This window comes from Palaemon carinicauda, chromosome 24 (genome assembly GCF_036898095.1).
Source record: "Palaemon carinicauda isolate YSFRI2023 chromosome 24, ASM3689809v2, whole genome shotgun sequence".
Classification (NCBI taxonomy): domain Eukaryota; kingdom Metazoa; phylum Arthropoda; class Malacostraca; order Decapoda; family Palaemonidae; genus Palaemon; species Palaemon carinicauda.
This window is the reverse complement of record NC_090748.1, coordinates 97,494,116-97,510,908: the sequence shown is the minus strand read 5'-3', so window position 1 is coordinate 97,510,908 and position 16,793 is coordinate 97,494,116. Positions and strand designations below refer to the sequence as shown.

Here is a 16,793-nt window from a genome sequence, read left to right as displayed (position 1 = left end):
CATTATATATGGCATATATGGGTATACGAATATACGTACAGTATTGTATAGATATGTGAATAGAAGTAGTTTTGCTTCTTTTTACTGCCATTTTGTACTATTATTGGAAGTCAAATTATAATTTTGTATATTATGTAATGTACCCTCATACCCTGAGAGGGGTCGCTAGAGTTAATAAAAATCCTTAAATCCTTTTTCACCATTCTACTTAGACAGAAGAAGGTACCACCCAGAGCCAAAACAGATCCTTCGATGCAACCTCATGTTTACCTTTCGATGGCGCAAAGGACGCCGAGCGCTTGAGGACTGCAATGCAAGGAATGAGACCAGACGAGGAGATATTCATTGAAGTACTGTGTAAAAGGACTCCCATCCAGCGACAAGAGATACGGAGGATATATGAGCAGGAGTACAGGAGGGTAAGGATATCAGAGACATGGAGACCTAGTCCTAGGTAGCTTTAAAGGGAGTCTTTTGTAAAATGAAGTTTACTTTCTAAATTACAGTTAAGAAGTTAGAAGTATGAGACTCTAAAGGGAATATTTAGGAAAAGGTAATTTACTTTTTGTTTTAAATTTAAGTTAGAAGTATCTGACTCTAAAGGGAATATTTAGGAAAAGGTAATTTACTTTTTGTTTTAAATTTAAGTTAGAAGTATCTGACTCTAAAGAGAATCTTTAGGAAAAAGAAGTTTACCTTCTATAGTAAAGGTAAGAAGTTGTAAGTACCTGCTATAAAGGGAATCTTTCGGAAAAAGAAGTTTACTTTCTATATTAAGGTTAAGTTAAAACTACCTAACTCTAAAGGGAATCTTCAGGAAAAAAGAAGTTTACTTCCTATATTAAAGTTAAAAAGTTAGAAGTAACTGCTATAAAGAGAATATTTAGGAAAAAGGAGTTCACTTTCGATATTAAGGTTAAGAAGCTAGAAGTACGAGATTCTAAAAGGAATCTTTAGGAAAAAGAAGTTTACTTTCTGTATTAAAGTTGAGAAGTTAGAAGTACCTGCCTAAAGTTAATCTAGGAAAAAGAAGTTTAGAAGTAACTGTCGTAGTGGGGAGCATTTCAAGAGGAGCTTGAAGAGGTTATGATCGGGTTGTAGCCTACACTCCAAATTGCACAGTTATAGGACACCGATTGTTTGTTGAGCTTTGAAGGACCAAAATCTCAAAGAAGTTTGAAATAGAAACTTTTACTATACATGTAAGTCGTGTCTTTCCTGGGATCTGAATGCTTGCAGGAGAAATGCTTTATTAGTGGAATGTCGAAGGTAAACATCTGAATGTGCTTGAGCAGACAAAAGGAAAAAAAAAAAAATCGAGACTTCATCAGCACTGAAGCATGGCCTGCTTCAAGACAATTTCTCTTTGAAATACGAGAGCATCAAAAGATAATCTTGAAGAAATGACTAGGCCTATACAGAACGCTAAATAGTTGATGAGTCGTATTTTCTTCTGCTCTGTAATTGTTCAGTGGTTATTTTCCACTTGGTAAGGGTAGAAGAGACTCTTTAACTATGGTAAGCAGCTCTTTTAGGAGGACACCCCAAAATGAAACCATTGTTCACTAGTCTTGGGTAGTGGCATAGCCACTGCACCATGGTTTTCCACTGTCTTAGGGTAGAGTTCTCTTATTCTATGTCTCCTTATTTCCTTTCCTCACTGGGCTATTTTCCTTATTAGAGTCCTTGGTTTTACAGCATCCTGCCTTTCCAACTAGGATTGTAGCTTAGGTAATAATAATAATAATAATAATAATAATAATAATAATAATCCTTGGTGTTATAGCATCCTGCTTTTCCAACTTGGATTGTGGCTTAGCTAATAATAATAATAATAATAATAATAATAATAATAATAATAATAATAATAATAATAATAATAATGTTTCTAGGATCTTGTTAGTGACGCTAGACACAAGTTACATGGCAAGTTTGGAGATGTAGTCGTATCTCTCCTGACCCCTCTTCCGAAGTATCTTGCTCAAGAACTCCACCGGGCGATAAGGACAAGCGGAAAGGATAGTCGAGTCTTCTTCGAAGTATTCTGTAATTGTGACAATATGACCATTAGGTGAGTTGCGTTTGCAGTGCTTGCAAGACCGGGAATTTCCCTTGAGAGAGAGAGAGAGAGAGAGAGAGAGAGAGAGAGAGAGAGAACACCAGTTAGTCGTAGGTCTATAGGTTGTATTAGCATAACTTCCAATGCTTCGAGAGAGAGAGAGAGAGAGAGAGAGAGAGAGAGAACACCAGTTAGACGTAGGTCTATAGGTTGTATAAACATGACTTCCAACGCTGAGAGAGAGAGAGAGAGAGAGAGAGAGAGCGCACCAGTTAGACGTAGGTCTATAGGTTGTATAAACATGACTTCCAACGCTTCTTCAATTTGAATAAAAATTATATATTTTCCTCAATGAAATAGAGAGGAGTATGCAGAAAATTTTCATAAACAGCTATAAATAGTTTCAGTAAATATAAAGTTAACTTGTTTATCAGGGCAGAAAGGCCTAATATTTACTCTATGTAGACCTGGTAAAAAGATTAGTCTGTAGGTCTATCATTAAGGGTTTTTAATATTACACTCAAGACGTACATCCAAACGATGATTTAATTTATATACTTATGCAACATATGGACTAGATTAAGAAGAATTTATTAATCTAATATGTGTATAGTTTTATCTCACAATTTATTTTATAGGAACTTTGTACATTTTAAAAAAAACAGTATTACTATTAGACCTATAATTATTATTAATATTAAACACGTGCAAACAATTCAATCGTAATTGATCTTCCATAAAAATAAAACGTTCATATATTAACAAATTAAATGAATAATAATAACAAACATATAAACAATTAAAGCTACTCTATTGTCACCCAGGGCCATCAAGCAAGCCTACTATAAATGCTACGCCTTAACACTAGAATGTGCCGTTAAAAGCCACTGTGGGCAGTTAGGGGATGACTTTCAAACACTTCTGGAAAAACTCGTTTCCAACGAAAGAGACGAAGACGATGTTGCCATGCTCGAGCTCCCAATGAGAATTGCAAAGCAACTTTATCAAGCAGGTAAATGGTAAATGCAATTTAGCAATTTTTATCATACAATTGGTAAGCTTGTGCTTGGCCTGGTAAGGCTCCCTTTTTAACCCTTACTCTTTTTTATGTTTTGTTAACCAGAAAGGGCGACTGTAGTTCTTATCCCGATGGTTTTTATGCAAAAGAACATTTTGTAAATTTTCTGGTCTTGTAGGCCTAACGTTTTATTCATCAGACTGAGCTGTTGCGTAACGTTAAAGAAAGCTTTAATTTATAGGCTACATCTGGTATCTGGTGTCCGTCAGACTCAGAAAGTGTCCGTTCTCTTCTTGAAATTTTGTAACTTTTACTCATCTGTGTCTACAATCGCTTTATCATCTCACATCAACATTTCTTGATATATTTGGAGTCCTCACCCCCCCCCCAAGGTTTAAAGGCCACTCATTAATAGCAGATGAAGGGACAGTGACATTGCCTAGCAGGCAGCACAATGCCCTAGACACTGATGATTGATCATATATACATATGATCAGCACCCAAGCCACTTTTCACTCGAGCTAGGACCAGGGATAGCCAATCAATGGCTGTTGATGACTCAGTAGGTAGACCTATAGGCTCACCCAAACACCCATCATTAGCTTGCAAGGATGGTGAAGTTGCAGACACTAAAGAAACTAACGAGTTTAAGCGGGACTCGAACCACAGTCTTGCAATCACCAGCCAGGGACGTTTCCAATGTAGTAGGTCACCACAACTACCATCTGAGTGTAAAACAGTTTATTCATCAGTTTTGTCTTTAATTTTGCATTGAATTAAAATATCGACATTCTTTTAGTTCATGGGTTAATTTACTGGATACTGAGCCGTAACTGAGGCATCAAGTCCACGGAAGTACAACTTATTTTGTTTTTGTTGCCTTGCTTCCTTGCTAAAATTCTCATCGTTTAATATTTGGATATTAAAGTTTATCTTTATCTTTCTTTCTAATCGCATTGATATACAATCTGCTTTATTTCAATTCTTTTCAATGTCTCCATGTACTCTACTTATTTTACTTTAATTTCAATATTTCGGGTTTGATCCAACTCTTCTTCTAGATCCTTATCCCTACATTAAAGAGTCGGTTGCCTGATGCGCCCTCTTCAATGCTATCAAAGGCATCCTCTTCCACCAAACCTCCCTTTCGATCCAACTCCAAGTCCTTAATTACATTCTTTATTTTGGCTATTACATCTTCATAGTTTCCTACCAAAAGATGACACTTTACTTGTATTTTGTAACGATTTTTATTATTACCTCCGCCAACGAAGTTGGAAGGAGGTTATGTTTTCACACACCCGTTTGCGTGTTTGTAATTTGTGAGTTGTGTGTGATTGTGTGTTTGTTTGTGAACAGCTTCCTGGCCACAATTTTAATCGTAGCGTAATGAAACTTGCAGGGATTAACTGTTATGTAAAAGCTGGAGGTGATTAAATTTTGGAAGGTCAAGGTCTAAGGTCAAGATCATGGTCAAGCAAAATGTCCAATTCACGTGATCAGCCATAAGTATGGATATCGTTGTCACAGAGACCTTAAACTTGGCTCATATTTGAATATATGAAAATCCACGCCATTTAATATGTGTTTACGTCAAAGGTCAAGGTCAAGGTCGAGCAAAATATCGAGAAATAAGCTGCCGGGGTGGAGGTCTGCGCTCTTCTGAGTACCTCTCTAGTTATTATTATTATTATTATTATTATTATTATTATTATTATTATTATTATTATTGGAGTTCTGCGCTCTAAGTGCCTCTCTAGTAATTATTATTATTATTATTATTATTATTATTATTATTATTATTATTATTATTATTGGAGGTCTGCGCTCTAACTGAGTGCCTCTCTAGTTATTATTATTATTATTATTATTATTATTATTATTATTATTATTATTATTATTATTATTATTATTATTATTAGTGGAGGGAGCAGGAGGATCAGAACCAGACAAAGACGAATTACGTCGTATCTTCACCACGTATTCATACGAGACACTAAGGGAAGTTTTCAAACTGTACTGCGAAGTCTCCGGGAAGAAGCTGGAAGAGGTGTTGAGGGGGAGGGCTGTGTCGGATGAGTTCTACACAGGATTATTCACAGCTTGTGAGTGGGTGTTTATTTTAGTCTCCGTTTTATTATTATTATTATTATTATTATCATTATTATTATTATTATTGTTGTTGTTGTTGTTATTACTATTATTATTATTATTATTATTTTTATTATCATCATTATTATTGTTTTATATATACATATATATATATATACATATATATATACACACATATATATACATACATGTATATATATACATGTATATATATATATATATATACACCGACACACACACGCATATATATATATACACCGACACACACACGCATATATATATATATATACGTATATGGAAAACTGTCTTTTGCTTCGTGGATTATTCAATCCAGTGTCCATTCATTTTCATATACTTCATATCGATGGATTTTTTTTTTCAGTTTATTCAGTCAGGACATTAGGCTTTGTATTCTGTCTTTTACCACTGAAAGATGAGAATTTTTTTAACTTTTTTTTTTAGATTATTCAATCCAGTATCCATTCATTTTCTTATAATACTTAGCGATGAAAAATGAATATTTTTCCAGTTTATTCAGTCTAAACAATAGGATTTTTAGAGTGCTCTTTACCACTGAAAGGTGAGATTTTTAACTTTTTTTTCTAGATTATTCAATCCAGTGTCCATTCATTTTCTTATAATCTTTATCGATGAAAAATGAATATTCTTCCCCTTTATTGAGTCCAAACGATAAGTTTTTTAGTTTGCTCTTTATCACTGAAAGATGAAATTGTTTCCTTTTTTTATTTAATCAAGTATCCATTCATTTTCTTATAGTCCCTGTCGATGAAAAATGAATATTTTTCCAGTTTATTCAGTCCAAACATTAGGCTTTGTATCCTACTTTTTACCACTGAAAGATGAGACTGTTGCTTTTTTTCTAGATTATTCAATCCGAAACCCAGCCACTTTCTTCGCATGGGAATTACGTTAGGCTTTGTATTCTGTTTTTTTACCACTGGAAGATGAGACTGTTGCCTTTTTTTTCTAGATTATTCAATCCGAAACCCAGCCACTTTCTTCGCATGGGAATTACGCTCATCTGTGGAAGGTCCTGGAACCAGAGACCGGCTTCTGATTCGGCTAATAGTGACCAGGAATCAGGTGGACATGGGAGCTATCAAAGCCGAGTACAAGAGGATGTTCAACCGTAGTCTGAAGAAAGATATAAAAGTGAGTTCTTTGTTCCTTCGGGGGAAAACTAGGTCTATAGAATATTCTATCGATAGATCTGCGTGGCAAACCAGATCTAATAACCATCCTTGCTAGGTCTATAGCATATTCTGTAGACCTTAGCAACAAACTAGATCTGATATTCATCGTGGTAATGTCTACAGAATATTCTATAGACCGTGGCAAACCAGGTCTGATATTCATCCTGGTAAGGTCTACAGAATATTCTATAGGCCGTGGCAAACTAGATCTGATATTCATCCTTGCTAGGTCTACAGAATATTCTATAGCCTTCGTGACAAACTAGATCTGATATTCATCCTTGCTAGGTCTACAGAATATTCTATAGACCGTGACAAGCTAGGTCTGACATTACTCTTTGCAAGGTCTGTAGAATATTCTATAGCCTTCGGGACAAGCTAGGTCTGATATTCATTCTTGCAAGATCTACAGAATATTCTAGAGACTTTAGCAACAAACTAGATCTGATATTCATCCTTGCAAGATCTATAGAACATTCCATAGACCGTGGCCAACCAGGTCTGATATTCATCCTGCTAAGGTCTACAGAATATTCTATAGACCGTGGCAAACTAGATCTGATATTCATAATTGCAAGGTCTATAGAATATTCTATAGACCTTTGCTTCATTGGTTACCTTTTATAGCTAGGCTATAGCCTACTAGAATCTTACGAGCACATTTTCCAGTAATTTTTATATTTTATTTTACGTCTAACTGCCGATTTTTACAAGTAGGCCTATCAAATATTATCAAATCTGAGATACTAAGGACAGTTGGGAGTTGCAGCTAACACAAGACACAGACAGTTTAGAGGAAACGTACATTTTTCTCAGGAACCAACAGCTAGACCTAGTTAATCAACATAGATTAAAGCTCATTATAATACAATTATGAAATACTTATTTCCATCACTAAACATATTTAAAGAATTGTTTATTCCCAAATTTTATTCTAAGTTAATGGGGCACAACTTGGATGACTGGGTGAAATTATGTAATCCAGCCATGTAATTTCAAAGAACTTATATATATATATACAGTATATATATATATATATATATATATATATTTCGAACCCAAAAGACAAGAGATGGTATGTTGTGAGCTATCAATGTTGATATCAATGTACAGTCTCACCCTCATTAATACACAATTATGAATCTCTCTCTCTCTCTCTCTCTCTCTCTCTCTCTCTCTATAAAATGTTTATAAATTAATTCAGGATAAGAACATTGAAGCAGCTCTTCTAAGAGAAGGACACTCCAAAATCAAACAATTATTCTCTAGTCTTGTATAATGCCATAGCCTCTGTACCATGGTCTTCCACTGTCTTGGGTTAGAGTTCTCTTGCTTGAGGGTACACTCGAGCACACTATTCTATCTAATTTCTCTTCCTCTTACTTTGTTAACGTTTATATAGTTTATATAGGAGATATTCATTTTAATGTTGTTACTCCTCTTGAAATATTTTATTTTTCCTTTTTTTCCTTTCCTCACTGGGCTATTTTCCCTGTTGGAGCCCCATGGGCTTATAGCATCCTGCTTTTCCAGCTAGGTTGTATCTTAGCAAGTAATAATAATAATAATAATAATAATAATAATAATAATTCTGTATTTCCAGGGAGACACACACGGCAACTATCGAAAAATTCTTCTTGGTTTAGTAGACTCTTAGACATCGGCGAGACTTTCCAGAATCATAATCAAGATTAGAACACAGGTAAATAACTCTTTTTAAAATCTCTTCCAAAGTTAAATCTTGCAGCAAATGTTTTGGTGTTGAACAGACTGACATAAGTCTTTTTAGAGTTTGTATACGGAATATCTGTTTTAATGTTACTGTTTTTTAAAATATTTTATTTTAATTGTTCATTACTTCTCATATCGTTTATTCATTTCCTTATTTCATTTCCTCACTGGGTATTTTTCCCTGTGAGAGCCCTTGGGCTTATAGCATCTTGCTTTCTCAATTAGGGTTGTAGCTTAGCTAATAATAATAATAATAATAATAATAATAATAATAATAATAATAATAATAATATATCAATTTCACATACAAATCCTGACATACCACAACCAGACCTGGCGAGTGTTGGCAATGACGAGATACCTATTTGGAATCCAACAGTCTAACTATACATATGATCAGCGCCAAAGCCCCCTCTCCATCCTAGCTAGGACCTGGGAGGGCCAGGTAATGGCTAGTGATGACTCCCACAAACTCCCCATCCTTAGCTCAAAAGATGAGGTTGCTGACACTAAAGAAACTATCGAGCTTGAGCGGGACTCGAACCCCAGTCTGGCAGATTACCAGGCAGGGACGTTTCTCATAGGCCACTTGGATTAAAGGTCGCTCATGAATGGCAGATGCAAGGGGCAGTGACATTGCCTTAGCTAGCAGGACAATGCCCTAGAGACTGGCCACATATATTATATGATCAGCGGCCAAGCCTTCTCTCCATCCAAGCTAGGACCAGGGAGGGCCAGGCAATGGCTGTTGATGACTCAGCAGATAAACCTATAGGCTTCCCCAAACACCCCAAACCTTAGCTCACAAGGATGGTAGGGTTGCAGACGCTAAAGGCACTAACGAGCTTGAGTGGGGCTCGAACTCCCGTCTGGCAAACACCAGGCAGAGACGTTACCAATCAGGCCACAACAATCAGGCTTACACTTAGCAGTGAGACCAGAATACTTTAGAATTTGGTTATTATTAATTTTTTCTTGATCAATTATCTTGTAATTACTATAAAGATTTGTGAGCTGTTACATGTTCTATTTGAAATAAAGGGTATTTAATCACTAAGCCAAAATATAGTTAAGCCCATGAAGTGGATGGGATATAGTTAATTTGGCAATATTATATTTTCATTTGTTGAATGGAATTTGATTTGCAATTTGAAAATGGAATAAAAAAAAAATTCAGGAGGATTTAACTACACTGTAACAATACGTTACTCAACATTCAGTTGAATTAGAAAATTAAGATTATAAACAATTTATTACTTTGAAAATTTTGTAACAATATATTTTTTAATATAGAAAAACAATAAATTTTCGTTTTGGTAGAAAATTGAGTTTATAAACAATTTATTACTTTGAAAATTGTGTAATAATATATATTTTTCTTCTAATAGAGAAAAAACAATAAATTTTCGTTTTGGTAGAAAATTGAGAATATAAACAATTTATTAATTTGTAAATTGTGTAACAATATATCTTTTTTTCTAAGAGAGAAAAACAATAAATTTTCGTTTTGGTGGAAAATTGAGATTATAAAAAATTTATTACTTTGAAAGTTGTGTAAAAAATATATTTTTTTTTAATCGAGAAAAACAATAAATTTTCGTTTTGGTAGAAAATTGAGATTGTAAACAATTTATTACGTTGAAAATTGTGTAACAATATATTTTTTTCTTCGAATAGAGAAAAAGAATAAATTTCCGTTTTGACAGAAAATTTAGATTATGAAAAATTTATTACTTTGAAAATTGTGTAATAATATATATTATTTTTCTAATAGAGAAAAACAGTAAATTTTCGTTTTGGTGGAAAATTTAGATTATAAACAATTTATTACTTTGAAAATTGTATAACAATATTTTTTTTAATAGAGAAAAACAATAAACTTTCGTTTTGGTAGAAAATTTAGATTATAAACAATTTATTACTTTGAAAATTGTGTAACAATATATCTTTTTTCTAATAGAGAAAAACAATAAATTTCCGTTTTGGTGGAAAATTGAGTTTATAAACAATTTATTACTTTGAAAATTGTGTAACAATATATTTTTTTTTTAATAGAGAAAAACAATAATTTTCCGTTTGGTAGAAAATTTAGATTATAAAAACAATTTATTACTTTGAAAATTGTGTAACAATATTTTTTTTTCTTCGAATAGAGAAAAACAATAAATTTCCGTTTTGACAGAAAATTGAGATTATAAACAATTTATTACTTTGAAAATTGTGTAACTATACAGTATATTTTAACAATAAATTTTCGTTTTGGTAGAAAATTGAGATTATAAACAATCTATTATTTTGAAAATTGTGTAACAATATATATTTTAACAATGATTTTTCGTTTTGGTAGAAAATTGAGAATATAAACAATTTATTACTTTGAAAATTGTGTATCAATATATATTTTAACAATAAATTTTCGTTTTGGTAGAAAATTGAGATTGTAAACAATTTATTACTTTGAAAATTGTGTAATAACATATTTTTTTTCAATTAAAGAAAATTAGGATTTTTTTGGTTTGGAAATATGGATAAGAAAAACGAATTTATGCTATTGATATTTTATACGTCTTTTAAAAAAAACATATTTACAGTATTTTATCAGTTTATATGTCACGAGATGACTTTAATAAGATTATGGAATATGTTGTCATTTCTACATAAAATGTTGATTAATTATTCATCCTACGCAAATGTTTTGCAGATAAATAAGAAAAAAAAATGGTTTTTTTTGGATTTAAGACACTTTTAATATACCACTTTCTGGTATATTATAGTATCTAGCCTATTCATAGTATATAGATAGCCACAGTTATGAAAATTTCATATATATATATATATATATATATCCATATATATATATATATATATATATGCATATATATATATATAATACATATATAAATATATATATATACATAATATATATATATGCATATATATATACATACATATATATATACATGCATATATATATATATATATATATTATATTATATATATATATATATATATATATCATCTCCAGTGCAGGGCAAAGGCCTCAGACATGTCCCTCCACTCGCGTCTGTTTATGGTCTTTCTATGCCAGCTTATATATATATATATATATATATACATATATGTATATATATGCATACACAAACACACACACACACACATATATATATATATATATATATATATGAATTTGAAATCAAGTCAAACTCCCATTCAATCTTTGAGAAAATTTTCGTCACGAACGCTTTCAAAATTGTATTACCTCTGCAATAACATATATGCTATTGCATACATGCTGCAGGTATGAAAAACCAATGACATACAGAAAAAAGTATACAGTATATGTACAATAAGAATCAAAATTCTTTGACCTCCTCACTGTTGACATAATGACGTTTCTTTGACAGCACTCTCGAACATCAGGTAGGAACTAGATCTATTGAAAGAATAAAATATCTGAAGTATCTGTCCCTTTCTTTATTCTGTTTGTATATATTTCAGCATTTTTACTTGCTCAGGTCGTTGTTGATGTAACAGTTATGAATTACTAGTCTAAAGTTCAACCACACTGATATTTTGCTAGAAGGGGGGTGATGGAAATGGAGGTACAGGGAACGAGAAGGAGAGGGAGACCAAAGCGAAGGTGGATGGACTAGGATCTTCGATCAGAGGGATTAACCGGTGATGAAGTGTGGGACAGAAGTAGATGGAGAACGCTGGCCAGAAACATCGACCCCACATAAAAGTGGGAAAAGAGGCAGACAAAGAAGAAACTCTCAATATTACAATATTCGATAGATTCTGATCTGATATAAAAACTATAAAGCTCTTTATATCGTAAACTACGCTACTTTTGGAATGCAAGATAGAGCTTGAGTTTGATTAAGAAAGGCTTTGATTAAATGACCCCTACTCTAAAATGAAATCATCTGAATTCTTTACTTTCAGTCTTGAAAAAGTAAAAGACTTTTTCCAGCACTTTCAGTAGCGATTCACCAAAAGATATCGGTCTATAAAGAACCTTTAAAGAGTAAGGGTTAAAAGAGCTTATGTAATACCTTTCAAAAGGGCATTATTTAATAGTGGTTCAGCTTCCGAAGGGCTTTACTAACTATCAGTAAGACTGTACATAGCGGAGACCCAGTATCAAAATAAACTTCAGTATCATTTAATGCAACCCTACACTGTTAAAAATTTGCTTTAAAAAATAGGTAAAAATCTTGGAGTAAATGTTGCCAAGCCTTTACCGTTTTGAAAACGGATATATTGACGTAAAGGAGTAATATTACGGTGACCAACCCGTTACAGATAATAACAAAGTAGGGTAAAAATTACGGTCGCTTGTATTTTTACTGAAATACGGCTGAGAACACTATATTTCTACAGTTTTGAAAACTGATATATTGACGCAAAGGTGTAATATTACGATCACCAACCCGTAAAAGATAATTACAAAGTAGGGTCAAATTATGGTCACAAAGTAGGGTCAAATTACGGTCGCCTATATTTTACCGAAATACGGCTGAGAACACTACATTTTTACCGTTTTGAAAACGGATATATTGACATAAAGGGGTAATATTACGGTCACCAACCCGTAACAAATAATAATAAAGTGGGGTAAATATTACGGTCGCCTGTATTTTTACTGAAATACGGCTAAGAACAGTAAATTTTTACGGAAAATCTCCGATTAAAATTACGGTTTTTAAGAGTATTTAAAAAGGCACCACAATCCTAACCTTCCACTAACAAGAATCATTATGACTCATCTTAAATATTTATATACATATATACCGCTCGCTACCATCAGAGTCGCCTACGATTTGTCGGAGCTGAGCTCCACGGAGGCCGTGGTTGAGGCTTCATTACTGGCTTCGTAAGAGGATTCCTCGAAGACAGCGGAAGGAGACGTCTTCAGGCCGATAGAATTGGTCGACTTTGTTCTCGGCTTTTCGCTCTTGTTCGAAGGCGTTGACTGAAACGTGATGAGAAGTTTTCTTTAGAAATTATTATTTTATTATTATCATAGCATCTTGCTTTTCCAATTAGGGTTGTAGCTTAGCTTGTAATGATAATAATAATTCATAAGGGAATACTCAATGAATCTTTGGAGCAATTGAATATCTTCAAGATTAATCTTATTTCATCACTGAATCACAACATGAAGAAGTTAACAGTCTATATGATTATACAGGAAACAGTAAACTTATCTAGCAAGTATCTACAGTAATAATCATGATGCTCCTATAAGAAAAGCGACGAAGAGAACAAAAATAAAAACTAAATTACTTGTAATTATAATTAAACAACAATAAAGCAAAGGGTATGGCAGGGACATGAAATATACCCTCAGCAAAATTAGAAAGTTTGATTCCTCTACAAAAGTATCTTCAATGTAAAAAGAAAAGAGAATAAACTTATAACACATGCAGACATATAGAGAACGGAAGCTTATCCCTAAGCTCCTGTCGGCATATTAACAAAGTCTGGAAGGGTTTGTCCTGTGACTAATAAGAGCCAAACACAGGTGCTACCCTGCTTAGCGGAGGCCAGTATTGTCAAGCTAATTATGATACTTTAATAGTTACCCACACAGATGGGGTTCGCAGTACATCTATTTACTGCTTGCCAGAACAGACGAGCAATGAGATTATGTTTGATTGCGGGCGAAAGTGATCTAGCATTAAGACGAAAAGAGGAAGGAAAGCATAAAAGACCAGAGATGAGAATGCTGAGGTGAATTATGGGAATATCACTTCTTGAAAGATTGGAATATGATGGAATAAAGAGGAATGGCAGGGGTGGTAAAGATTACATAGATGATAAGAGTGTCACGACTGAGATGGTATGGTCATGTGTTGCGAATGGATGGTGGGGAGAGAGTGAAGAGGGCTTGGGAGGAACCTGTTAGCGGGAGAAGATCAAGAGGGAGGTAGAGAATTAGATAGCGAGATAAGGTGAAGGATGACATGGAGAGAAGAGGTTTGGTGGAAGAGGATGCCTTCGATAGAAGGCGTTGGAGAGGCCGCATCAGGCAACCGACCCCTTAATGTAGGGATAACAGTGGGAAAGAAGAAGATATAAAGTGATCTTGCAAGTGGTAATAAGGAGTAAGGGTAGGTGATGACGTCATGGGTTGGCAATACTTGCCTCTGCTGATGGAACTCGTGCTGTGATTGGCTATAATTTCATCCCGGGACAAACTCTTCCAGACATTGCTAATATGCCTCACGCTGATGCGCGATGCTGATATGAAAGAAAATTCGTTTTTTTATTGCAGATTACATTGTTACATTAAATAAAGAAATGAAGATGGGTAAAGTATTGATTAAACTTTACTAAGTCCAGGAAAATGAGAGGGTGGATTGATTGGTTGAGTATGGTCTGGCGCTAGGGTTAGGCTGTCATTCGGTGCCTAAAAACAATTGAAAGGAAAGCACTACAGTTTCAATTTAAAATCAAATGTAGAAGAGGTTGAACAGCATGGAAAATAAGTAATTTAGAAGACTCAAAGGGGGTTATTCAAGGCTAAAAAGTGGGTGCATTTAAGACTAAAACATGGGTGCCTTTAAGACTAAAATCTGGGTGCATTTAAGGCTAAAACATTGCAGCACTCAAGTTTAAAAAAAATGGTACATTTGAGGCTAAAAGATGGTGCATTTAATGCTGAATAGTAGGTGCAGTCAAGGTTAATAGGTGGGTTCATGCTAAAAAGAGAATGCATTTAAGGCTAGAAGTGGGTGCATTCAATGCTAAATAGTAAGGTGCAGTCAAGGTTAATAGGTGGGTTCATGCTAAAAAGTGGATGGATTTAAGGCTAGAAGTGGGTGCATTCAATGCTAAATAGTAGGTGCAGTCAAGGTTAATAGGTGGGTTCATGCCTAAAAAAGAGAATGCATTTAAGGCTAGAAGTGGGTGCATTCAATGCTAAATAGTAGGTGCAGTCAAGGTTAAAAGGTGGGTTCATGCTAAAAAGGGAATGCATTTAAGGCTAAAAGTGGGTGCATTCAATGCTAAATAGTAGGTGCAGTCAAGGCTAAAAATTGGGTTCATGCTAAAAAGTGAATGCATTTAAGGCTAAAAATTGGGTGCATTCATGGTTGAAATAGAATGCATTTAAGCTCAATAAGTAGGTGAAGTCAAGGCTAAGAAATGGGTTCATTCAAGGCCCGAAAGAACACTACAAAGACTCTTTAGGTATGCCTACAGTGCACAGCGTGAGCTGCACTGAAGGCACTACCCTTTTACGACTGACGTCACTTATGAATGACGTCACAAGTGAGTGACGTCACACAGATGACGTCACAGGTCCAAATGTCTATGAATGGATCAAATCAAGGAAATCTTTCACTCACTATATTACTCTCGGCCGATGTTTTTCTGAGTTCCAGGGACTTGGCCCGGCTACCTCTTTTGCTTCTGTACCTAAAATGAGAAAGAAAAGCAAAATAGAAGACCTTTTTGATGTATAAAAAGGGTATTTCTGATGAATTATTTCCTAAGTAAGCTACCGTAGGATCGTATATATGGGAATAATTGGATGTATAGGAGGTCTCATTGTTAAAAAAAAAAAAAAAAAAAAAAAAAACGGTAAATGCTTATATGCTTAGTAACGTTTATTACAGGATTTTTTTTTTTCGGTTTTAAAAATGAGTTACATAACGGTTAACAACCGTAACAGATAATAACAAAGTAGGGGTAAAATTACGGGTCACCTGTATTTTACTGACATACGGCTGAGACAGTATATTTTTATACGGAGAATTTTCCGATTAAAATTATGGTGTTTTTTTTAACAGTGCATAGTGACAAAATTATCATAAAAAAACTACCAATCATTACGTACCTATTAATATCTTTTCGCCCAGCAAGTCGAAATGGACATTACTTTTTCTGGCAAGATTTTGCAGAATGAGAAAAAGGAGAGAAAATAGTGCAAACACAATAAAGTTCAAGTAACTAGTGAAAAAACTAACAAATTAATTGATAAAAAAAAAATTGATACATTAATAACTGCATGGATGTCTGGCAGACATCACAGACATATAATATCTTAAAATAATATGTTTTTATTAAAAAAACAAATGAAAATCAACTCCGATATTACTTCTAAAAATTGATACATACATAATTGCACTGTTAAAAAAATGCCATAAAAATCGGTAAAAATCCTGGAATAAATGTTGCCAGGCAGTTACCGTTTTTAAAGACGGATATATTGACGTTAAGGAGTGATATTACGGTTACCAACTCGTAAAAGATAATAACAAAGTAGGGGTAAAAATTACGGCCGCCTGTATTTTTACTGAAATACGGCTGAGAACAGCAAATTTTTACTTAGAATTTCCAATTAAGATTACGGGTTTTTTAACAATGCATAATTATCAGGTAGACCTTACAACACTATCAGAATTTTATTTCTTCAAAAATGAAGTTATCTTTAAAAGACAAATTATGAAAGACACAAATTGAAATTAATTATAGTCAATTCTTTTTAGTGAGGCATATTTGCACCGACTCGCGGGGGGTGCCCTTTTAGCTCGGAAAAGTTTCCTGATCGTTGATTGGTTGGACAAGAAAATTCTAACCAATCAGATAGCAGGAAACTTTTTCGAGCTAAAAGGGCCCCCGCTAATAGTCAGTGCAAATGCGCCTCATT

General features: G+C 33.8%; 2 protein-coding genes across 2 annotated transcripts in view; one reads left to right on the top strand and one right to left on the bottom strand.

The window, feature by feature from the left end:
- Positions 1-217: 217 nt before the first annotated feature.
- LOC137617909 (annexin B9-like) lies at positions 218-8,146 on the top strand. Its single transcript, XM_068347853.1, has 6 exons — positions 218-419; positions 1,893-2,071; positions 2,884-3,071; positions 5,000-5,182; positions 6,181-6,362; positions 8,007-8,146. Exons 1-6 carry the CDS (start codon positions 312-314, stop codon positions 8,058-8,060), a joined length of 894 nt encoding a protein of 297 aa, XP_068203954.1. The 5' UTR covers positions 218-311; the 3' UTR covers positions 8,061-8,146.
- Positions 8,147-12,891: 4,745 nt separating this feature from the next.
- LOC137617908 (uncharacterized) overlaps positions 12,892-16,793 on the bottom strand; it is a 37,762-nt gene continuing 33,860 nt past the window's right edge. Inside the window, exons 10-11 of the mRNA XM_068347852.1 lie at positions 15,490-15,559; positions 12,892-13,109 (exon numbers count right to left, since the gene is read on the bottom strand). Of these exons, the coding sequence (XP_068203953.1) occupies positions 12,951-13,109; positions 15,490-15,559 (229 nt within the window). The 3' untranslated portion in view covers positions 12,892-12,950. The remainder of the gene's footprint in view (positions 13,110-15,489; positions 15,560-16,793) is intronic.

Bases quoted from the DNA above. Each gene is read 5' to 3' on its own strand.
- LOC137617909 (XM_068347853.1), top strand. From the start codon at position 312: ATGCAAGGAATGAGACCAGACGAGGAGATATTCATTGAAGTACTGTGT. The intron at 420-1,892 runs GTAAGGATATCA...TAATGTTTCTAG, and splicing joins ATGAGCAGGAGTACAGGAGG to GATCTTGTTAGTGACGCTAG. The intron at 6,363-8,006 runs GTGAGTTCTTTG...CTGTATTTCCAG, and splicing joins GTCTGAAGAAAGATATAAAA to GGAGACACACACGGCAACTA.